At 42.5% G+C, this 25,715-nt stretch overlaps 1 protein-coding gene across 2 annotated transcripts in view; it reads right to left on the bottom strand.

The window, feature by feature from the left end:
* The window catches only part of LOC115200136 (transcription factor 7-like 1-B), a 48,053-nt gene that overhangs the window by 6,272 nt on the left and 16,066 nt on the right, over positions 1–25,715 (bottom strand). For both annotated transcript variants that reach the window (XM_029762911.1, XM_029762912.1), the window contains exons 4-5: positions 16,428–16,511; positions 146–281 (exon numbers count right to left, since the gene is read on the bottom strand). In XM_029762911.1, the coding sequence (XP_029618771.1) occupies positions 146–281; positions 16,428–16,511 (220 nt within the window). The remainder of the gene's footprint in view (positions 1–145; positions 282–16,427; positions 16,512–25,715) is intronic.

Here is a 25,715-nt window from a genome sequence, read left to right as displayed (position 1 = left end):
CAAGGTCATTTTCTCTAAGAAATTAATAGATATACTGCAGTTTAAGTTTCATGCAAACCATGTCATGCTTGCATTGAGGTTGTGTGTGTGTGTGTGTGTGTGTGTGTGTGTGTGTGTGTGTGTGTGTGTGTGTGTGTGTGTGTACCGGTCTTTGGGTCAAGGATCTCCGGGGAGAGGTGTGAGGGAGGGGTTCCGGGGGAGAAGTGTTCATTGCTGTAGGTGATGAGGGGGGTCAGCGGGTGGACGTGGTGAGCATGCTGCACCACTGGGACCTTGTTGGACTGTAGGAGAGATGAGAGGAACACACAGAGGGGCTTTAGACACCAGAGAGAGAGGACTAGATAGACCAGGGGTTTAATAGTCTCCCTGGGTCTCCAAAGACTCACACAGAAACAGGCTCATTCATAACAGTCTGACATTTGTTGTGCCTGATATGTATGACACTGACCAACATGCACAGCCCTCTGCATCCTAATGCAAACTGTTCCAAATCCAAAGGTATGTTGTTGGTAGTCAATGTGTCATGTGTGTAAAGGTGAGTCCCTATGCCTGAGAATGCTGTCTGTCTGTCTGTCTGTCTGTCTGTCTGTCTGTCTGTCTGTCACCCTCCCTGGTAAACAATGCAGGCTGTGGCTATGTGTGTGACCAGCACTATGATGCAATCTGGATCCCCACCAAGACACAGTGAAAGCCTGCAGATGCATACCAACACCATTACGGCCATTAAGTGGAGGAGAGAACTGTTTGTTCAGCCCAACAGGCAAAACAACAGGGCCCAAGATCCAAAAGTCGCACCAACACAAGCCCCCAGTACTGTAGGTAGCTCAGTGCCCATACACATGGCTAATCCCTAATCTCAAGCCGCTAACTCACCCGCACACTATTCAGTTCTTCATTGATCCATGTAGGATGACATTAACCCTGAACAGTGTTTTCAGTTCCTCATTGATATGGTTTGAGCACACTGGTACTAGATCTATCGATCTAGTCTAAGGGAATCAAATCCTATACACTCAAAGCACTCACAATACAGCATCAATCACAATGGGAGGTGGGGTATACATACACTTCAAGGAGTTAAAGAACTTTGATTTTGTTGGAGCAGACTCATTGTTATTTCAGCTATTTTAATAGAGCTGTGTGGTGGCAGAGAAACTCCATATCCCCTAACTCTAGTGCAGCTAGCTAGCGAACCTGGCCAGGACAGCCAGGAGGACGATGATAATAATAATAATAACCAGCGTCTCTACTTTCATTAGACAGCGTTCGGCCTCACAGTTATTTCCTCTGGCTGCCCTGCTCAATGAAACGCTTGTTGGCCCAACTCGTCACATGGGAGGGCCAGGGGTGGGGGGGAGAAAGAAGTCTTGTTCCTCCAACCTAACCTTTCTTCAGTATCCCTCCCAACTCCCTTCTCAAGCTCTCGTCTAACCAACGAGGTCCGGGATGGAACAAGGTTTGCATTGAAACGACTGTACGCTGTGTTACTTCATGCTGCTTAGAATTGTTCCAAATATCAGGCATGCTTTTTCTGCCCTTTTTTTTAAAGCAGTTCCAACCTCTCCCCCTTTTTAAGTCTTAGCAAAAGTGTTTCTCCTGCTTCCAAAGCCTGCTTTGATTTCACTAATGCATGTTGTGATGAGGAAATTGCAGATGCAAAGCCTTGTAAAAGGTAAAGTACATATTAGGTGTAAATAAACAATAAGTCCATGATACATGGATAAAGCTTTCATATTATAGGATTGCGTACATACGATGATAATACATACATACACACACACACACACACACACACACACACACACACACACACACACACACACACACACACACACACACACACACACACACACACACACACACACACACACAGTTGGAGTTTACATACACTTAGGTTGGAGTCATTAAAACTCATTTTTCAACCACTCCACACATTTCTTGTTAACAAACTATAGTTTTGGCACGTCAGTTAGGACATCTACTTTGTGCATGACACAAGTACATTTTCCAACAATTGTTTACAGACATATTATTTCACTTATAATTCACTGTTTCACAATTCCAGTGGGTCAGAAGTTTACATACACTAAGTTGACTGTGCCTTTAAACAGCTTGGAAAATTCCAGAAAATTATGTCATGGCTTTAGAAGCTTCTGATAGGCTAATTGACGTAATTTGAGTCAATTGGAGGTCTACCTGTGGATGTACTTCAAGGTCTACCTTCAAACTCAGTGCCTCTTTGCTTGACATCATGGGAAAATCAAAAGAAATCAGCCAAGACCTCAGAAAAACAATTGTAGACCTCCACAAGTCTGGTTCATCCTTGGGAGCAATTTCCAAACGCCTGAAGGTACCACGTTCATCTGTACAAACAATAGTAGGCAAGTATAAACACCATGGGACCACGCAGCCGTCATACCGCTCAGGAAGGAGACTCAACGTACTTTGGCGTGAAAAGTGCAAATCAATCCCAGAACAGCAGCAAAGGACCTTGTGAAGATGCTGGAGGAAACAGGTACAAAAGTATCTATATCCACATTAAAAAGAGTCGACATAACCTGAAAGACCGCTCATCAAGGAAGAAGCCACTGCTCCAAATCCGCCATAAAAAGCCAGGCTACGGTTTGCAACTGCACATGGGGACCAAGATCGTACTTTTTGGAGAAATGTCCTCTGATCTGATGAAACAAAAATAGAACTGTTTGGCTATAACGACCATTGTTGTGTTTGGAGGAAAAGGGGGGAGGCTTGCAAGCCGAAGAACACCATCCCAACCATGAAGCACGGGGGTGGCAGCATCATGTTGTGGGGGTGCTTTGCTGCAGGAGGGACTGGTGCACTTCACAAAATAGATGGCATCATGAGCAAGGAAAATGATCTGGATATATTGAAGCAACATCTCAAGACATCAGTCATGAAGTTAAAGCTTGGTCGCAAATGGGTCTTCCAAATGGACAATGACCCCAAATATACTTCCAAAGTTGTGGCAAAATGACTTAAGGACAACAAAGTCAAGGTATTGGAGTGGCCATCACAAAGCCCTGACCTCAATCCTATAGAAAATTTGTGGGTAGAACTGAAAAATTGTGTGTGAGCAAGTAGGCCTACAAACCTGACTCAGTAACACCAGCTCTGTCAGGAGGAATGGGCCAAAATTCACCCAACTTATTGTGGGAAGCTTGTGGAAGGCTACCGGAAACATTTGACCCAAGTTAAACAATTTAAAGGCAATGCTACCAAATACTAATTGAGTGTATGTAAACTTCTGACCCACTGGGAATGTGATGAAAGAAATAAAAGCTGAAATAAATCACTCTACTTTTATTCTAACATTTCACATTCTTAAAATAAAGTGGTGATCCTAACTGACCTAAGACAGGGAATTTTTACGAGGATTAAATGTCAGAAATTGTGAAAAACTGAGTTTAAATGTATTTGGCTAAGGTGTATGTAAACTTCCGACTTCAATGTACATTAGAGGTTGACCGATTAATCGGAATGGCCGATTTCAAGTTTTCATAACAATCGGTAATCAGCATTTTTGGACACCGATTATGGACGATTACATTGCACTCCACGAGGAGACTGCGTGGCAGGCTGACTACCTGTTACGCGAGTGCAGCAAGGAGCCAAGGTAAGTTTCTAGCTAGCATTAAAATTATCTTATAAAATAAATAAAAATTCTTAACATAATCACTAGTTAACTACACATGGTTGATGATATTACTAGTTTATCTAGCTTGTCCTGCGTTGCATATAATCGATGCGGTGCCTGTGAATTTATCATCGAATCACAGCCTACTTCGCCAAACGGGTGATGATTTAACAAGCGCATTCGCGAAAAAAAGCACTGTCATTGCACCAATGTGTCCCTAACCATAAACATCAATGCCTTTCTTAAAATCAATACACAAGTATATATTTTAAAACCTGCATATTTAGTTAATATTGCCTGCTAACATGAATTTCTTTTAACTAGGGAAATTGTGTTACTTCTCTTGCGTTCTGTGCAAGCAGAGTCAGGGTATATGCAGCAGTTTAGGCTGCCTGGCTCGTTGCGAACTGTGTGAAGACCATTTCTTCCTAACAAAGACTAATTAATTTGCCAGAACTGTACATAATTATGACATAACATTGAAGGTTGTGCAATGTAACAGCAATATTTAGACTTAGGGATGCCACCTGTTAGATAAAATACGGAACGGTTGTGTATTTCACTGAAAGAATAAACGTTTTGTTTTTGAAATGATAGGTCATTAATATGGTCAAATCCGGACACTAAGGCTCGTATCTGTGTGTTATTATATTATAATTAAGTCTATGATTTGATATTTGATAGAGCAGTCTGAGCGGTGTTAGGCAGGCTCGTAAGCATTCATTCAAACAGCACTTTCCTGCATTTGCCAGCAGCTCTTCGCTGTGCTTCAAGCATTACGCTGTTTATGACTTCAAGCCTATCAACTCCCGAGATTAGGCTGGCAATACTATAGTGCCTATAAGAACATCCAATAGTCAAAGGTATATGAAATACAAATGGTACAGAGAGAAATAGCCCTATAATAACTACAACTTCTTACCCGGGAATATTGAAGACTCATGTTAAAAGGAACCAGCAGCTTTCATATGTTCTCATGTTCTGAGCAAGGAACTTAAAAACATTAGCTTTTTTACATGGCAAATATTGCACTCAATTTCTTCTCCAACTCTTTGTTTTTGCATTATTTGAACCAAATTGAACATGTTTCATTATTTATTTGAGACTAAATAGATTTTATTGATGTATTATATTAAGTAAAAACATATATTTTTTTTAAGTGTTCATTCAGTATTGTTGTAATTGTCATTATTACAAATAAAAAAAATGGCCGATTAATCAGTATCGGCTTTTTTGGTCCTCCAATAATCGGTATCGAAAAATCATAAAATCGGTCGACCTCTAATGTGCATGCATACATACAGTGAGGGAAAAAAGTATTTGATCCCGTGCTGATTTTGTACGCTTGCCCACTGACAAAGAAATGATCAGTCTATAATTTTAATGATAGGTTTATTTGAACAGTGAGAGACAGAATAAAATAACAAAAAAATCCAGAAAAATCACGTCAAAAATGTTATAAATTGATTTGCATTTTAATGAGGGAAATAAGTATTTGACCCCTCTGCAAAACATGACTTAGTACTTGGTGGGAAAACCCTTGTTGGCAATCACAGAGGTCAGACGTTTCTTGTAGTTGGCCACCAGGTTTGCACACATCTCAGGAGGGATTTTGTCCCACTCCTCTTTGCAGATCATCTCCAAGTCATTAAGGTTTCGAGGCTGACGTTTGGCAACTCGAACCTTCAGCTCCCCCCACAGATTTTCTATGGGATTAAGGTCTGGAGACTGGCTAGGCCACTCCAGGACCGTAATGTGCTTCTTCTTGAGCCACTCCTTTGTTGCCTTGGCCGTGTGTTTTGGGTCATTGTCATGCTGGAATACCCATCCACGACCCATTTTCAATGCCCTGGCTGAGGGAAGGAGGTTCTCACCCAAGACTTGACGGTACATGGAAACGTCCATCGTCCCTTTGATGCGGTGAAGTTGTCCTGTCCCCTTAGCAGAAAAACACCCCCAAAGCATAATGTTTCCACCTCCATGTTTGATGGTGGGGATCGTGTCCTTGGGGTCATAGGCAGCATTCCGTCTCCTCCAAACACGGCGAGTTGAGTTGATGCCAAAGAGCTCCATTTTGGTCTCATCTGACCACAACACTTTCACCAGTTGTCCTCTGAATCGTTCAGATGTTCATTGGGAAACTTCAGACGGGCATGTATATGTATTCTTGAGCAGGGGGACCTTTCGGGCGCTGCAGGATTTCAGTCCTTCACGGCGTAGTGTGTTACCAATTGTTTTCTTGGTGACTATGGTCCCAGCTGCCTTGAGATCATTGACAAGATCCTCCCGTGTAGTTCTGGGCTGATTCCTCACCGTTCTCATGATCATTGCAACTCCACGAGGTGAGATCTTGCATGGAGCCCCAGGCCAAGGGAAATTGACAGTTCTTTTGTGTTTCTTCCATTTGCGAATAATCGTACCAACGGTTGTCACCTTCTCACCAAGCTGCTTGGCGATGGTCTTGTAGCCCATTCCAGCCTTGTGTAGGTCTACAATCTTGTCCCTGACATCCCTGGAGAGCTCTTTGGTCTTTTCCATGGTGGAGAGTTTGGAATCTGATTGATTGATTGCTTCTGTGGACAGGTGTCTTTTTTAAAGGTAACAAGCTGTGGTTAGGAGCACTCCCTTTAAGAGTGTGCTCCTAATCTCAGCTCGTTACCTGTATAAAAGACACCTGGGAGCCAGAAATCTTTCTGATTGAGAGGGCATGAAATACTTATTTCCCTCATTAAAATGCAAATCAATTTATAACATTTTTGACATGCGTTTTTCTGGATTTTTTTGTTGTTATTCTGTCTCTCACTGTTCAAATAAACCTACCATTAAAATTATAGACTGATCATTTCTTTGTCAGTGGGCAAACGTACAAAATCAGCAGGGGATCAAATACTTTTTTCCCCCTCACTGTACATACATACAGCCAGGCAAAAATTGGCACAATTACTCATACCAGGGTTTTTCTTTAATTTGTACTGTGTTCTACATTGTAGAATAATAGTGAAGACATCAACACTATGTTGTAAGCAAAAAAGTGTTAAATAAATCAAAATATTTTACATTTCAGATTCTTCAAAGTAGCCACCCTTTGCCTTGATGACAGCTTTGCATACTCTTGGCATTCTCTCAAACAGCTTCATGAGGTAGTCACCTGGAATGCATTTCAATTAATAGGCGTGCCTTGTTAAAAGTTAATTTGTGGATTTTTTTCCCTTCTTAATGCATTTGCGTCAATCAGTTGTGTTGTGACACGGTAGGGGTGGTATACCGAAGATGGTATTTTACCAAATAGGACTAAGTCCATACAATGGCAAGAACAGCTCAAATAAGCAAAGAGAAAACGACAGTCCATCATTACTTTACGACATGAAGGTCAGTCAATTCGGAAACTTTTAAGAATTTTGAAAGTTTCTTCAAGTGCAGTCGCAAAAACCATTAAGCGCTATGATGAAACTGTCTCTTATGAAGAACACCACAGGAAAGGAAGACCCAAAGTTACCTCTGTTGCAGAGGATAAGTTCATTAGAGTTAACTGCACCTCAGATTGCAGCCCAAATAAATGATTCACAGAATTCAAGTAACAGACATCTCAACATCAACTGTTCATAGGAGACTGCGTGAATCAGGCCTTCATGGTTGAATTGCTGCAGAGAAACCACTATTACTAAAGGACACCAATAATAAGAAGAGACTTGCTTGGGCCAAGAAACACGAGCAATGGACATTAGACCAGTGGAGATCTGTCCTTTGGTCTGACGAATTCAAATTGGAGATTTTTGGTTCCAACCGCCGTGTAGGTGAATGGATGATCTCTGCATGTGTGGTTCCCACCGTGGTGTGATGGTGTGAGGGTGCTTTGCTGGTGACACGGTCTGTGATTTATTTAGAATTCAAGGCACAATTAACCAGCATGACTACCACAGCATTCTGCAGTGATACGCCATCCCATCTGGTTAAGGCTTAGTGGGACTATCATTTGTTTTTCAACAGGACAATGACGCAACACACCTCCAGGCTGTGTAAGGGCTATTTTACCAAGAAGGAGAGTGATGAGTGCTGCATCAGATGACCTGGCCTCCACAATCCCCCGACCTCAACCAAATTGAGATGGTTTGGGATGAGTCGGACTGCAGAGTGAAGGAAAAGCAGCCAACAAGTGCTCAGCATGTGTGAGAACTCCTACAAGACTGTTGGAAAAGCATTCCAGATGAAGCTGGTTGAGAGAATGTGCAAAGCTGTCATCAAGGCAAAGGATGGCTACTTTGAAGAACCAAAAATATATTTTGATTTGTTTAACACTTTTTTCATTACTACTTGATTCCATGTGTGTTCTTTCATAGTTTTGATGTCCCCACTATTATTCTACAATGTAGAAAATAGTACAAATAAAGAAAAACCCTTTTCCGGGATGGAAAAATGCCAACAGTGTAAACTTAAAGGGATACTTGGGGATTTTGGAAATGAGGCCCTTTATCTACTTTCTGAGTCAGATGAACTCATGGATACCATTTTTATGTCTCTGCTTGCAGTTTGAAGGAGGTTGCTAACTAGCATTAGCGCAATGACTGGAAGTCAAATGGGTATCCCCTCCTTTCTGCGACTGTTACCACCGCTGCTAAAAAAAAAACTAGAGAAAAAGCCTGGATGGTTGCATAAAGCATTTATGCATAATGTAGAAAACCCAAAGCCCAAATGTCATGTATACTTTAGGCATTCTTTGTTGTCCCACTTCATGTACAATGTGAGTGAATTTTCCCTATATTGTGGATGCTGTTTGAGACCTCTAGACCTGAGAGCCAACACATTTTTGGGAAGCACTTCAGTGAGAATTGGAAACGATCGCCATTAATAATTCATACTTTGGAATACACCAATCATGTGTTCGCTCAGAAGAGAGTTTAAAGTTTAACAGCGGCAGTTTCAACATGAAGACAAGTCTGCATACGAGTAAAGCAAGCAAAAAAACGGAACAAAAATATGTAGACGTGGGCTGTCCACATGCAAAAGCATTTTGGCCAGCGGCCTACCTGCTTAAACCATCTTCAGAGGAGAGGTCCCTCTGTGGTCTACCTTTAAGTACATAGATGGTTACCTCATCAACTTCTACTGGGTTATTAGGTGCTGACAGAAAAGCAATAAGCAAGTCCGTCCCTCTAGATCAGAATATTGTGAGTAGTTACAATTAAATAAAAGCATTGGTATTACACTTCTTCATTCTGTCACATTGAACTTTCAGTTGGATAGCAGTTTAACAGTAGTTACCAGTTAGTCAAAATGAGAAGAAAAAAAATTAATCGCACAAAAACAAGTCATCTTAACGTGTAAAACTGAAGAACGCCAACTTAAATAATGGTTCTAAATAAAAGAAGGAACTACCCAGCCCATCAATACCCCCATCAATACTACTTCAGCCTCTAATTTACCCATCACAGCCTCACATGCTTGGTTTCATGATCCATGGTCAAGGTGTAATATGGAAACCACATGGAGCATGAGCTGTGTTTTAAATATAAACAACATCTACGTGACGGCCGGGACATAGAAGGAGCAATCTGGAGGCAGACGGGACCTGCATTGACACACAGACATCGTCCTCTCTAAATAGACCTGCCTGCTCGTTAAACTACCCAGTCCACTGTAACAAAGCACAATGCCTTCACAACTGACGTGTGGCAACACTGTTGAATGATATTGAATTCGAGTTGACACGGTAACAGGAAGATGAAAAATAGCAAAAAGTTGCTGAGCCAGTGCAGAGACAAAGTGACTGTCTGTTAAGCAGTTTGAGGCGAAAAAGGCCAAGGTGGCAGTACCTCACTGGGCCGTTAAACTTGGAACACTGCTAAGAAAAGCTTAGTCCTTGGTCAATGTGGGTGGAGGGGTAGATTTCATTCAAATAAACATGTTTTTGGATCCTGCACATCTGAATTGAATTACTAGGCAAACAGCCGATGGGGAAGAGCGCTCAGAACAAACTGAATAACCCCAGGTCTTTGTGTGCGCCTTTCTGCTACGTGACCCCTTCTGGGTGGGAGGCTCAGAGGTTTTTCAAAACTCCAGGAAAGAAAGAGTGAAAAGAATGCATGGCATGCTGAGAAATCCAAGAATTGTTTTTCAATGCCAACAGGAAAAGGACATAAGAGTGGACTGACTGTCGTATGCTTTTAGAACAAGCCCACCAAAAACTATGGCACAGACAAGCTGCGTCACTTTACGTCTGACAAGTCATCCACACTGAAAGGGTCAATGGCAATTACATTTAAAGTTAACAAAATGGCCGTGTCACGTTGCAGTTGCTAGACACCAATAAATAATTTAGTGTTTCACCTAGTTCACGAGGAACTGAGAGGGCAAGCGAAAAGGCAAGCATTGACACAAACAGTCACCACTACTTACCACAGCCACAAAGTCATACATTCCGGCCTATTTGTTCAACTTATCTTCTTTAAATGTGATTTCAAACCTAACCTTAACCACACTGCTAACCTTATGTCTAACCATACCCTTAAAATAAAAACAAAAAGCTCAATTTTGTTTTCATGAATTTGTGGCTGTGGTAACTACTGGAAACCTACAAAACATGGTGAAATTACTAAAAAATGATGTAGAAAATAATTATTTACCACTGATTAATCAAATAGCCGATTTTGAAAGTTTTGGTTTTCAGATGGCTGTGTACTTGATGTCGGGACCTGGTTCCTATATTTGACTTTCACTGAGGTACTGAGTCCAGTGTGTGTCTATAAAAGCAAGGTTTCTGCAGAGCCATGGAAGGACTGCAGCCTTCCCATCAGTATTCAGTTAAGGCTTATCCAAAACCTTTGATTTTATGACGGACTCTGGTTGTTTAATGCGTAATGCAAGATCTCAGAGCACACCCTGTAAAACAAATTTTGACTGCAAGCTAGCAGAAAGTAGCTTTGCCAAAACCAACCTGTACCATTCTCATTCGATGTCTTTACAAAAACTGCTATTCAGTCTAATGTGCCGAAAATATCAACGGAAACTCCATGGACAAGCCATTTTTGGATGCACACCCATGTCAGTGCTGAGCTCTTACCACTTCGATTCACTTAACAAGCAATCTGGTGACCTCCATCCTGCTCCAAGTGAGTTATGACAAGCTGCTGACACAGTGACCAAGACCAACGCTCCTGTTTTCAACATGATTGTTCTGTAATGGGGTACTGAAACACAAGATAGAAGAATTCCTCTGTCGTTGTCAAATTCAAAGCAGGAGACCATTTTGAGCTGTGAGTACTGATGATCTGATGACTGGACTGGGCAGGCAAACACTGAAGTTAGGGCTATCAGATCTCATTAGGAAGTTACATTCTTTGTAAACATCCTCCATTGATGATTTAACTTTTGCTAGTGAATATTATGTGGACAGCCCTTCAAATTAGTGGATTCGGCTATTTTAGTCACACCCGTGTATAAAATGGACCACACAACCATGCAATCTCAATAGACAAAAATTGGCAGTAGAATGGCCTTACTGAAGAGCTCAGTGACTTTCAACGTTGCAGTCATAGGATGTCAAATTTCTGCCCTGCTAGAGCTGCCCGTCAACTGTAAGTGCTGTTATTGTGAAGTGGAAACGTCAAGGAGCAACAACGGCTCAGCCGTGAAGTGGTAGGCCACACAAGCTCACAGAACACGTATCGTGTAAAAATCGAGTCCTTGGTTGCAACACTCACTACCAAGTTCTAAACTGCCTCTGGAAGCACCGTCAGCACAAGAATTGTTCATTGGGAACTACATGGGTTTCCATCACCAAGCAGCCACACAGAAACCTAAGGTCACAATGTGCAATGCCAAGTGTCAGCTGGAGGGGTGTAAAGCTTGCCGCCATTAGACTCTGGAGCAGTGGAAAAGCGTTCTCTCAAGTGATGAATCACGCTTCACCATCTGGCAGTCCGACAGACAAATCTGGGTTTGGCGAATACTAGGAGAACGCTACCTGCCCCAACGCATAGTGCCAACTGTAAAGTTTGGTGGACGAGGAATAATGGTCTGGGGCCGTTTTCATGCTTCGGGCTCAACACCTTAGTTCCAGTGAAGGGAAATCATAATGCTACAGCATACATTGACATTCTAGACAATTCTGTGCATCCAACTTTGTGGCAAAAGTTTGGAGAAGGACCTTTCCTGTTTCAACATGACAATGCCCCCGTGCACAAAGCAAGGTCCATAGAGAAATGTTTTGTCAAGATTGGTGTGGAAGAACTTGACTGGCCTGCACAGAGCCCTGACCTCAACCCCATTGAACACCTTTGGGATAAATTGGAACACCGTCTGCAAGCCAGGCCTAAATCGCCCAACATCAGTGCCAGACCTCACTAATGCACGTGGCTTAATGGAAGCAAGTCCCTGCAGCAATGTTCCAATATCTAGTGGAAAACCTTCCCAGAAGAGTGGAGGCTATTATTGCAGCAAAGGGGGGACCAACTCCATATTAATGTCCACAATTTTGCAATGAGATGTTCAACGAGCAGGTATCCACATACTTTTGTAGTGTATAAATACAGTGAAGTACACATCAGTGTTTCCATTAGGAAAATGTGCCGCTTGACATTTGACCGGTAACATTTTAATTTACAGGACATTTGAGAAATTTGCCAGACCCATATGCATTGGGTGCATAACCTGATTAGGGTGTCCATTCACAGTGCTCAGAATGACAGAAATCACATTTAGATTATGGTAATTCATATTAACAGAACATGCAAGTCGAAGATGCAATGATATGCGGTCCTTCTTACCAAATTCTGATGGGCACTTTGAAGATGTTTAGAATAATTGTCCACATTTACTTTTCCTCAGCCTACAAGACGAGTAACGCACAGCAAAATCACTAGCCTTTGTCAATCTACTATCCCCAATAGAAGGAAATTTGACCTGTTCTATTTGGTCAGCTTGTTGAGAAGGAAATAGCCTATTCCAAACAGACTCTGGGACAGTTATGGGAAGATTGATCCCATATTCATACAACCAGTAGGCCTTTGCTACATCAAACATTTTTTTAAAGCAATGCGTCTGATGAAACAGATCAGAAGGTTTAGCTTAAAATGTTCTTCACGTTATAAGCGCAACAATCCCCACAAGGCAGCAGGCTACACGTGAATGTTTGTTCCATAATGCAATTAGCAGGAAAACACCATTGTCAAAAGGGCACTTCATGTGAGAGGTTTCATGTGACAGATGAAAATATCCACTAAGAGATCTAGTAGCCTACTTTGAAGCAAGGAAATACATGCCTCATAATGTATTCAACCATTCAGGTTTCAAACAATTAAGTATGTTGTTTTCAAAATGCATAGCCTACTGCCTCCAGCTCATTGCAAAGTGGTGTGTGACACGCTGATGAAGCCTGCCTTCCTTTGCCATTTGAGATGCTGCAGCAGCAGCTCTCGCGCTGTCTGACAGATTTTCCGCTCAAAGGCTCTGTATGCTGTACGTGTGTGATAAATAAAGGTACATAATGAATATACTGCAGACTACACACTCGCCAATTTAATTCCACAAAATTATGCAAATTAGCCTATAGACCGATAAGCATGACCAGTCAAAGGAATTTCCATAGACTGGTATTTCCATCAATGAATAGGCTAAAAAGCATTACTTCACAATGGGATTTTCTTCTTTTTCCAGACAATTGGCCAGCGCCAATTGTCGGGAATTGTCAGAAAAGTCGATTTAAAATCGACTTTTCTGCCCTGGTACACACACTAAAAGGTAAAAAAATATGTTTTTAGGAAAGTTGTGTTTTTTAGACAAGGGCATTCCATAAGTTGGTCTGATGGGAAGTTGTGATGTCATTAGCCTCCCCCTCAGTTGAGGAGCAATAGAGAACAAAAGAGGAAAGGCCCACCCTCCTACTTGTGATGTCATGACTTATCTGGACCACCTATTGAGATTTGACTTTTGTTAACTAAATCAGGTGTTAAATGAGGTGAAAAGGAGACTGGAGTGCCACTTTAATGTTGAGTCACTTATAACTAATGACATGTCAAACAGTCTAACATGGACCAATCAGTAGGAATGGTAGAATGACCTGAAGCAGCGGTATTGGCAGCATGACCTCCATGGTTATGATCGGGCTGCATTACTCTAGTTTGAGGAGTGCGTTATTGCTGCTGTGCAAATGCACATGATCTGTGGTGCCAGATGGCAGACAGCTCTCTCCCTGTCCAGTCTGCTCCAGCCAGGCCGGACACTACTGGTGGAGAGACAAGGCAAGGGCTGACTCCCACAATACATCAACTGGCCCTGCATCGCCATTGATGTATAATGAATGAAGAGGTAGCCCTCTGAGTATGATATGGGGGCGGGGGTGGGTATTCACAGGCAAGCTTGTTCCCTTCTATTGTTCCCTTCTCCCTAGTCTGCCCACCCATACTACCAAAAGCAATACCAACTGAATGCTAAACAAACCTGTCTCGTAAATAATTGAGGATCTCGGCCGGAGAAGGCTCTGATTAGCATACGGGCCTTATGGACCCAAACTGCACAGCAGTTACAGGACAGACTTCCCCATTCCACAGGCTTCTCATATCCAAACAAGGGTTTCATTTCTTTTTCAAAGCTTCCTCTCGCTCCTGGTCCACTAAGACAACAAGAGGAGTCCTAGTGAAACCAGCTCCATCATTCATTACAATTCACATTGTTGTCTGCTGCAGGCCAGGCACCGTGAGGGACACTTGATGATCTGAGTCACCAGGAATCTGATCATCAGTGATGGCATCATCATCTCATTACTGCTGTAGAACTGCTGCTAAATGACTAATTCATCAGCAAATACACTAAGGGGGAGAATGCCTTTATACAAACACATTCTAGGGCAGATAAGTCATCAGTAAAAGGGCCATATGTGTATGAACAATTGAAGATTCTGAAGGTACATGCATATGTGCATACTTGAGGGTCACCCCCAGGAGTCCCACAATCAATATCAGAGAAAAACGCTGTCTCCACACCAGCCATCATGAATATACAAATATGACATGTAATGAGTGCTTGCAGAAGAGAGCAGGAATACATCAATATTGTGGTTGATGGAAGCCCTGCTGCTGTCCCCTGGCTCCCTCTCCTCAGGTCCCTCTGGCTGGTGTTGGCCCTGGCCCCTGGGCAGTAATCCCTGGACCCCTGTGTACCTCTGCATGTTCCCATCCGCTCCCAATGCTCTCATTAGTGCAGTGCTGGGGCCCTGCAGGCCTGGGGAGCCTGCCTCCTGCTCCCCCTCTCTGCTGCCTGGGTAATGAGCACATAATCAGCCTGGCTCCCTGGCAGCAGCTCACCAGAAGGGCATGTGGGTTTTATGGCCGTGGTGTGTGTGTGTGTGTGTGTGTGTGTGTGTGTGTGTGTGTGTGTGTGTGTGTGTGTGTGTGTGTGTGTGTGTGTGTGTTTTAAGGGCACAGTGGGGTGTTTCAATCTGAATCCCCAGTGGCCCAGCCTTCCTTTGCTACACTCCCTCTGTATCAGAGGATGCTTCTGCTCACACATCTGATGACCCTTTGTCTCAGATCACCTGATCTAGAATGGCTACTTCCTCTTCTAGTTCACATGACCCGATACTCTATTGCCAGAAAAATTTAAGGGGAAGAAAATATAAAAAGTGAAAGAAGACAGTGACTTGAGATGGGAACCAGCAAACTGTCCACTACCAAATCTAAAGTTAGGCAATTAAAATAAGTCAAATATTCTCCTTCAAAATTAGATACAGTAAATCCCTCACGTCTGAATGGCAAAGTACACAATAAGACTCTATTGACCTTCCTGGTTCAATAGACGTCGCACAGATATAGAAGGCTCGCCGCAACAGAGAAATCCGGAGTTCAGCCAAGGCAGGGCAGCATGGAACCAAGCCAAAGTCCTGTGTTCACGTCAAGTCTTCAATAGCCCCTTTCAATTCCTCCTGATTCACTTCATTACTCTGCTCCTTATTGAGATTTTCTGCGGTCCCATAATGCAAGACCATGCATTTCATAATGTTATATATTAAGTAAATAAAATAAAATCCATTGGCAGGAACAAAACAGGGCACAGCAGACAAACGAGCCATGCTCACAGACAGTCACCGACAGGTCAGCACTTATTGTAATAAAATGTATTTAAATTGGCTTCCAATTGAGAGTGAAGTCAGCCACAGAGCAGCTCTGGATTCCCCAGGGCTAGGCCTGCACTGCTCCCACTGACAACAGCTTCCCATTGACACCACTCAATGAGGACTTTGTCAAGTGCATCATTGCGTTTATGAGATCCGACAAACACACCAAACTAAACAGACCCGTCTAGCCTGGATTACTGAGGTCACAGGCTGAGTCACTGTGGTTATTTTTCCCACAGCTTGGTGACTGAGGCTGGCTCTTTCTGAGCACATCTACAGATCACTTCCCTAACCCCAGATCAGCAAGATATGCTGTTCTACTTTCTCTCCACACTTCATGGTATGTTGATCCCTAGTGGCGTTTATCTAGTGTTATCACTAAAACACGGTTCCATATGAGGTGTAACAGGCCCAGCAGGTCCTGCACGTCCAGAGGTGCACAAAAGAGACTGTGCCAAAACATAATCACGGACGACTTATCTACGGAAAGGCATATGAACTGGCCGGACGTGAACTTAAATTATATGAGAATTAATGATAAATGATGTATTGGACTGGCATGGTATGGAATAACTAGATGACTGTTGTGTAATGATGTAGTGTAGTGAAGGGTGCTGTGAGCTGTTACTAGACTCAGTGGATGGATAGATGGTATGGTGTACTCACTAGGTGTCCTGGGGTGGGGGAGCGGGAGTCTTTGAGTCCAGCAGCTCCAGGGACATCCAGTAGAGGCCATTTCATCTGCAGATACTGTGGGGTGAAGAAGGAGTAACATGAAATCAGGATTATTTAGGTAGATTCAAATGAAAGCGATCACAGAGAAAAGGAATGTATTTCTATACAATAATACCTAATCTGCTTCATATATACTCACAGTTCACAATCACACAGTTTTACACCATATGCTATTATCTAACTTGCTATAATGTGTCGAGACTAACTCGCTAATGTTTGTTGAGAATGAATAGCATGAAATATGGTTTAGCTATTCCAGAACAGACCACAGTGTAATAAATGGTGTGGGAGCCAGCAGAGAGCCAGAACTCTGACAGACACCTGTATGAGACTCATATGCTGTTGGAGTCAGACACCGGCTTTTGGCAGCAGGGGGAGAGGGATGTGAACACAGCGGACTGGAGGGGGACTGTGAAATCGCAGTTTGTCAGGGAAAAAACACGATTCCAGCTGTGGGCGCCCATCGACTAGCGGGTGGGAAAGGACAGCTGGAAGGAAGCTCCATCAGGAGAGGGGAAAGGCAGGGGTGGGGTCTCCGCACTAAGCCTATGGCATCCTGGTGAATTGTTTTGGCCTTTTGACCCAAACCAAACTAATCCACTTTTATTGTTAGCATTTTTCAACTTGCTATCATAGTTGTTATCATTGGCTTAAACATTACTGTTTTCTTTTCCATTTTATTTGGCACAGAGTTTAACACAATTGTTCATTTATGGCCGCCCAGCCCATGTGTAACTCCCCATGGAACAGGGTCATGTATGGAGGAGTTGTTTTATCTCCTCCTGAAAGCAACACGTTTAAAATAGATTTTCTAGATCAGTCTTGGTGCGTGGAGCTGGTGCTCAGACCGATGCAGAGCTCGGCCATCTGGTTTGTGAATCAGTTTAAATACCCCGTACAGCAGACTGTCATACATGTGCATTTTCTCCATGGTATCCAACGATTTCAAATGAATTAAAAGGGTTTTTATTTCAGTTTCCGCTGCATTTGTGGTATCATAGATATACTACATTGCCTTTTGGGCCTAGAATACAACACGATTCCAAAGCCTCAGCATGTCAGTGGTAATGGAACAACATGGCGGTTTAGTAATTGCGAGTTGTTTTGAACATTACGCCGTAGTTGAATTTATGTTCACTATGAAACTCCCCAAAATGGCTGGGTCAGCAGCAGGCTATATAGAGAGAAGGATGAATGACGTGCATCTCAGAGTCCCCATCATCAACCTCTGCCACTGGGGCTTGGGTCTTATCAGGCAACCTTTGACTGTTTCGCTGTATTGATTTGAAGGGTTTAAGACCATTTTAACAGTTTAGCTGTTTCAGCTAGTTTACTCATCTCCCTCTCAAAATCCATATCCCAGATTAAAATAAATAAAATATCTATTTTGCATGGGAAAAAGCCATATTGTACAATAAGAAATGACACGTTTCCTCATCTTACATAAACCAAGGCTGTGCACTTAATACATTATACTGTTGCACAAAGTCTATAAAGGGGGAAAACTCGCTGCATGCATGTGAAAGATGACAAAAACCTTTTCAAGGCTTAAAAGGAGATGACAATCATCTGTGCAGGATTAGATTTTTAAAGCTTCATTCATCACTCTGAGTTCATAGGGAGGAAGGAAGCTTGGATGACTAAGGGTTAAACATGGAAAAGACATAACAGCAGGGGGAAAGGGAGAGAGGGAGAAAAACATTTTCAGGAATGAGTTTGTCGGAGCAGAGGGTATTGTTTCCTGACAGCTGGGGTCCAATAGAGTACTGGGGGAGGGGGGGGGGATTCTTGGAGTTGACATCAGTCCTCTTCATTTTCACCACACTGCTCAAGGCTGAATCGCAGGTCCCAACTAATGGGCCCAAGTCCATACAACTGTCAGGAGGCCCTTGCTTTTAGATGCTGCTAGCTCCCTATTGAAACTTTATTTTGTTCTGCGCATACTGCTTAATGAATGCTGCTTTCTGGAGGGAAAACCAAAACAATACATTTTTCACTGTCTAATCTATGTCAATCACAAGTCCCTCCACAAATGAAACAAGCCCTATTGTGAGCGTTTGGTCTACCCTGGCCTGACCATGCCAGCCCCCAGCTCTCCCGCCCCCTCCTTCCCTTATTGGACAGCTTCTAAGGGGACTGGGGAACATACCCTGAGGCACTTTTAAATGTGAAATGAGCCAGCCTCCTTCATAGAATTGCCACTGTACTCAATGGAGTGGCTGGTTAGAGAAAGACCCCTTCAAAACGACCATCTTCCCCAACCCTCCCTGTAAAATGTCTACCTCACACACCCAGTATCAGCAGTTCCTACATCACTGTAGTCAACTACACACCAGCCGCACACTACGAGAGAGGGAGAGAGAGACAGAGGTGGTAGGGGATCAACTCAGGGGGGCCTCAGAGTTATTAAACTGCTTTCTAGAAATCTTTCCCCACACACACACACACACACACACACACACAGGTCAGTGTTCCTCATGCAGGAAAAGCTGAGAGTTTTATATAGATCTTTCCTTCTCTCCAAATACGGGGCGGGAGCCTCAAATTAAAGCGTGAATGCCATGTTCTCTCTTCAAAATAACAGAACATTTAGGCTAACAATCAAGGGACCTCTATTCAATCAAAATCAATACAAAATTGTGTTTCACTAACAGATTTGAATAAATCCCCCCAAAATAAATGCACGTACATAAAACCCAGAAAGGAACGCATGGTAAATAGGAAGATACTATTAAAAAGGGGCTGACGTCTTGTTGAATAATCTGCAAAAGATTGAAACCATTGAAACTAAAATCAGCAATTACACTTTACAGTAAACTTCAGGCAATCATGTAATGTTTTGTAGATGCCCTTAATTTCATTAGAAACAAACACAATTTGAGCAGGCCTAGGTTGGCCTCCATAGAGACACTGGTTTCACTGTAGAGACTGCTCTGGTGAAGAGTTTCAGAAGCTGTGAGAGCTGTGCAAATAAAGTCAACTTCTGCAACTATCTGATCCATTTCCATGGCTCTAATTGTCTTCCAGCCTCCCTCTGCCTCCAGAACTCAGAATAGACATCAGTAGAATACTGTGCTACTTATCAGGGACCCAGATGCAACAAAGGTGGCAAAGTCACCACAAAACATTTCCCAAAAGCCAAGATGAAGCCCTTTGGTTTTTCGAACAGAGAGAATACAACATATGCTCTGGGGCATGCGGACTGCCAGAGTTGGGTTCTAATTGTTACATTTCTCTCACAGAGCAGGGGGAAACATGGCCAAGTGTCTTTGTCATCTCTGAAGTGTGTGCTGTCATACTGCTGGCCAGGCAACAACATCAGAGCATGGAGGAGAGGAGAGGCAGATGTCTGGACATTTGTTGTCAAAGTAAGTCAAAGACACTGCCAGAGACAGAAAAAACAGACCAAACTTTTCCACTAACTATCTGCCGTGTTGTTACTCATTACAACGCCTTGAAAAGGTTTAATCAATCTGTATTTTGACACGTTCTCAGGGTCTTTTGTTCTATAGTCAATTAACTACAAAAATGTGTCTTTGAAAATGTCTACAATGTCTATTTTAGGGACCACACACACACTGCACCGAATGTTGATCTGCCGTTCGTTCGGCGCGGTGTGTTTTAGGGTTCACCCGCTGGTGGATGTCATTTTCGCACGATTCTACATGTAGAACCGGTTTGCACTAGGTTTCTAAATTATGGCCAGCACTCGGTTCAGAGGAGCTAAGTACTCTCGGCCAGCAAACACTACCTGTGTGTCCGTGCCGAGCAACCTTGGCTAAAAATCCTATTTCTTGCTCCCCACATCACAGTGAATCTCAGTGTTTGGAAATCACTGTTTAATGTTCTAACTTTTGATGATGTGTATATATATATATATATATATATATATATATATATATATATATATATATAAAGTTGTAGCTGATGACATCTTTTTTTGAAATGCGCATTTTTCACGTACAGTATGTTGACACTGGTATTGTGCTGGAGATAATAAAAATGAGGTTGAAAAGTGGTGGAGTTGCCCTTCCAATACCAGCAGGTGAATTGACAGGGACACTCCAGGGCAGAAAACCTGCCTGACGGGCAGGGTGTCTGCCTTGGGCTGGGGCCATCAACCCCACTCTCAACACTCTCTTCTCCAAACAGCAGGGAAAGAGGAATGCTTCCAGGGATTGCTCCAGCATATATGTCAATCACCTACTTTGTGGAGAGCCCCTCCCCAATGTTTTCTTTTGCCCCCCCCAACAGAAAATAAATGGGCCACACAGCTTGCTATTAAGAGTGAGCTGTTAATGATCCTCTACCCATATGAACAGCAGCACCACACAATGGCCTTGCCAATCCTTACGCCATAGTCCCTCCCTGTTTATTTCCGCTCAAATCACCTGCTTATGCAAGCCATTGCCACCTCTACTTGATCTATGCATGACATAAAATGAAAAAATGGTCTCAAAATTTGAATTAAGATCCATTGTTTGCGGACATTACAGGCAATTACATAGACAATTATTAAGCAAACTCCAGCCCTCATTGTGCTAATTACTGGTTAATTGACGGGGAAACGATGGGCAGTTATGCTGGTCAGCTATGCTGGTCAGCTTGGCTGCTACTGGCCACAGAAATAGCCGTTAGTGGAAAAACAGCCCATTATCCAGTCTGCTGTAAAGTGGATTACCTTAAGAGGAAGTTGTCCATGAAAACAATCCTGAGGAAAACGAAGGAACTTACAGAGAAAATATTATGGTGCCTACATAATTGATGGAAATAACAATTTGTTACCGTGAATATAGCCACACCTTGTATTTATCATTTCTTATGTAAACATAGACATACACTGCCCTCTTTTAAGGAGTTGTCAGCAATTAACGAAAATGTTTTCACATTAAAGAAAAATATTACCTTGAACCAGTGTTTACATTGATCTTTGTGTCTAATAAAAGTTGATGAGCTAATCCAATGCAATAACAACTAGAAACACTTTATCAATTCACTTTCAATGCCCCCAAAACAGTCCTTTAAGGATAAACTGTGTGCCAAATGCACAAGCCTTTAAATGGATACATTGCAAACTATGCCATTTTGAATCTGAGAACATAAAAATGCTAGATGTGTTTGGTAGGATATGTGAATAGCAGGGTGATATTTCTCAACGCCCCAGCCCAGAGCAGACACCCAGGTTATGCATGGGGTTAACCCTGAGAAGGTTGCTGTCTCAAGCAGTGTCACTAGCATCCTTCTCATGGCTAGCACATTCAAAGTGTCCATTAGTACGTGGAGGAGTGAAGTTAAGTGACTGTGACAGGGGCACTCCCTCAGCTCTCTGGGCCTCTATTGTGACCAGGTTGGTCGCCCTGCTCTCTTATTCACAGCCAGGGAAAAACTGGGTCAAAGGTCAGCCATCCAGAGTGCACTGGTTTCTATGGCAACATGGCCTATTAAGGCCAGGCTCATTGGCCTCTTAACATGCTCTTGTATACAAAAGAACTATTAGCGCAAAGAGGGAGAGAGGAGAGTGAAGAGGGGAGGCAGGCTGAGGGAGGTCTTAAAAACATAGTGGAGGGGCTTTGCCAAGATTCTAAATCAGTTACACACTGTGCCAAACAGTCCCAGATAAATCCAACATAACAACCATCCATGCTTTCTTACAACCATCAGTCTTGGTCAAATAAAGAGGTGACATCACTGGTCCATGCTCGTCTACAAACTACAAAGTTGACACAGAAAAACAAAGAAAAACTTGCAGAATCATCAACACTTTAAAAAAAATTCAACCTTTATTTAACTAGGTAAGTCAGTGAAGAACAAATTCTTATTTACAATGACGGCTTATCCCAGCCAAACCCGGACGACGCTGGGCCAATTGTGCGCCACCCTATGGGACTCCCAATCACGGCCGGTTGTGATACAGCCTAGAATCAAACCAGGGTCTGTAGTGACGCCTCTAGCACTGCGATGCAGTGCCTTAGACCACTGCACCACTCGGGAGCCTAATTGGTTTGATGCTCAACAGAAGAAAGGCAGCTTGCGTTCTTCTACACATGCATTAGATCAATTTGTAAGGAATTCTAAATTACACAAACATGAAATAGATTAAAATGGTATTGAACTCAGTGAGCTTTAGTGTCATATGACTAGTTCATGTATATTCTGAAAAATGCCATATTGGTCTGCAAGTCCTGATTTATTTAGGCTGTTATTTAGGCTGCTAAAAAAATCAGGTTCTGTTTGTAAAGTCCCCACTAATGAATTTTGACTTCCGTCACATTCCACTAGGCTAGCTGCAAAAACAAATGTATACAGAATCTCTTTTTACACAAACAAACAGTGCAAGCCCAAGATATACCTCTTATTTTGGCCTTTCTGAATGGTGCCTTGAGGGTTTTACTAGAGACAAAAAAGACTGTGGCATTAATGAGACTGCATTTTTTGTAGCTCAAGCAGTTATTTGTATCAGGGTTCATTTTTATTTGGGGGGGGGGGGGGGGTGACATGATCAAGAATTATTGCCAGAGTTTAAAGAGTGTTGCTACAGCAAAACAGTGAATGTCTCTTTAAACGAAGTACAGTATTGTTTTACTTTAAGGCAATTTCAAATCAGATGTGGTTAGGAAAAGAAGCACTTGTTGGGGTGAAAGTTTGGAATAAGTTAGCAATTGTATTACAGATAACAACAGCATGCTGGTCAAATAAAACAATGTATAATTAGAGCCACAAGAAAATAATAATGTGTCTGGCAGGAGGCTCACTTTCTCATTCAAATAGAGTAGGCAGTCACGCTGTTACACTCAATTATTTGAAGTCAATTATGTGGTATCTGGTTTCAATTGTGATAGACTACACTGGTAAACTCAGTATTAATGCGGTCCAATGTCAAGCCATGCTACACTTATAATGGAGGAGACATTGTCCGTCTTTCACGTAATTTCCCCTGGCACTGTTTGTCCAGTAACACAACATTTTATTGTTTGGGGAGCAGCCTACTTTCATTGAAATGCACAGCCGTAAACCTCTGTAATTAACTCCAGAACTAGTTGTGACTAACAGTGGTTGGCTGGATGTTTAATGTAAAGCTCAAGAGAGAAGTCAAATTAACTATCTCTGTGTGTGAGCTAAAAGTGCAATATCTACACAAATGACATCAATGAGACCTGCATTTTTTATTTATACCCAAACACAAATGTACTGACAGAGACAGCATGGGTTACCAACATAATGGAGTGTGTGGTGCCAGCCAAGCAGGTTAAGATGTGATAATAAGTCCACCATACACCCCCACACAACAGGGTAAATACCTCTACGCAGTAATCACTTCTAAACTGAGGTAGAAACAAAAAATTAACTTTTTCCAGAAAATGTAGATAAATATTTACACCTCTGGGTAAATTTTATCTTAAACGAGGATAAGTCTGCCAAATGTTCTATAACTCCTCAGACCAGCTGACACAGGCAGGAGGCCATGAAGCATCTTTGAGTAAAAGTCAGTATGAAAGAGGAGTGGTTAGGTGGGGTGCTGGGGAGAAGGAGAGAGAAAAGAGGCCTAAATTAAACACATTTGTTTCTGCTCTCACATACCACAAGTCTTATGAAAACAGAGGGCTGATTGTGTTCACTCTGCAGCCCCCCACCCCCCCACTCCAACTCCACCCCCTGCTTCCCTGCCCCGAGCACCAGCCCCTCCCCCCACACACAGCTGCCTGCAGATGCCTCCTGTGTTTGCACTGAGAGTAGGCACAAATCTCAGGGCCTGAAGTCTCAGCCCTGCCTCATCTCAGTTTTACTGCCTGACACCCCTCTCACCCCACTGCTAACCTAGTCTCTCTCTGACACACACACTGTGGGTATGCATGCCTGAACTTGCAGCCCATACATCAGACTTAAAAAACCGTATTCACATAAAAATTAGTAATCAAACAAAGTCAGCCTTTATTGCGGATTCACCTTTTTAGAGAAAAAAAATGTAAAATGCACCAAACAAAGGAAACAATAAAAAAAAAAGTACAAATATTCAAATGTTCACTAGTACAAACATATATAAAATGACACTTTCCAAAGAAAGTTTCTGAAGAATTTAGGCCAATGGAAAGCCAGAGTAAGTGGTCAGCCCATCCCTCTGCCTGCCAGTCCCCTGCCTGCCAGTCCCCTAATTCCAGAAACATCAATCTTTAGGAGGGACACGGAGCAAAACGAGCCTGGGTCATAAGGTCCTCTACCTCTTCAAGGTTCACCAAGTCGTCAGAGCAAAACAACGGAGTAGTAAGCATATGCAAGGTACCTTCCCCTTCCTGAGCACACAAGAACCGCTCAGTCCCTGTCAACACTCAGGAAAAACCTCTGGAACAAATACTTTCCGGAGTGTTTGGAGGAAAAGGGAGGAGGATGAAATTCAGTGAGCTTAAAGAAAGAAAAAATCTTTACGGATAATAAATGCCATGTCAAATTAAATCAAATGATCTGTATCTGAAAGGGATTATAGGAAGTACCAAAAGGCACAATGCTAGCCAAGAGTCCTGATGAATGCCAATGATATCATGGAGATTTTCATGATATCAGGGAGAAATGGGGGCCACTAAATGTCAATGGAATGATATTGAATCAGGGCTGGGGTCAATTCCATTTACATTGCAGTCAATTCAGAAAGTGAACCAAACTCCAACTAAAATTCCAATTCTCTTCAATGCTTTTTAATTTTAAAAAAATTACATTTCAGTGTACTTCCGGAATTGACTGAAGTTTATTTCAATTTATTTCACCTTTATTTAACCAGGTAGGCTAGTTGAGAACAAGTTCTCATTTGCAACTGCGACCTGGCCAAGATAATAATTGACCGCAACCCTGATAGAAATCCATAAAAATGTAACTACACCAACTCATGGCTAACCTTGCCAATTTCAAAAAATATTCCAGTCTTTGCATATTACTATCATTCAATCTGAATACATTCTTATGAGAGGGGAAAGGTGATTATGACCAGGGGCTGCAGCAAATATCAGATTCCCAGGCAGGGGCAGAGCTAAGGGGAGGCCCCTACCAATTACACTGAGTGTTCAGGAAAGTAGAGCCAAGACCATGCTGCCACAGACCTACCTGAACACCAACCACTCTCCACAAATCACCACTAGAAATACTGCGTATACTGTTCAGCTCGCAAAGTAGTTTTGTTGAGATTGGAGAAAAATATCTTGATATCTCGATATATTCTTTCCTAAAAAAAAA

This window comes from Salmo trutta, chromosome 9 (assembly GCF_901001165.1).
Source record: "Salmo trutta chromosome 9, fSalTru1.1, whole genome shotgun sequence".
Classification (NCBI taxonomy): domain Eukaryota; kingdom Metazoa; phylum Chordata; class Actinopteri; order Salmoniformes; family Salmonidae; genus Salmo; species Salmo trutta.
The sequence above is the reverse complement of the archived record's forward strand: the minus strand, read 5'-3'. Positions and strand labels throughout refer to the sequence as shown.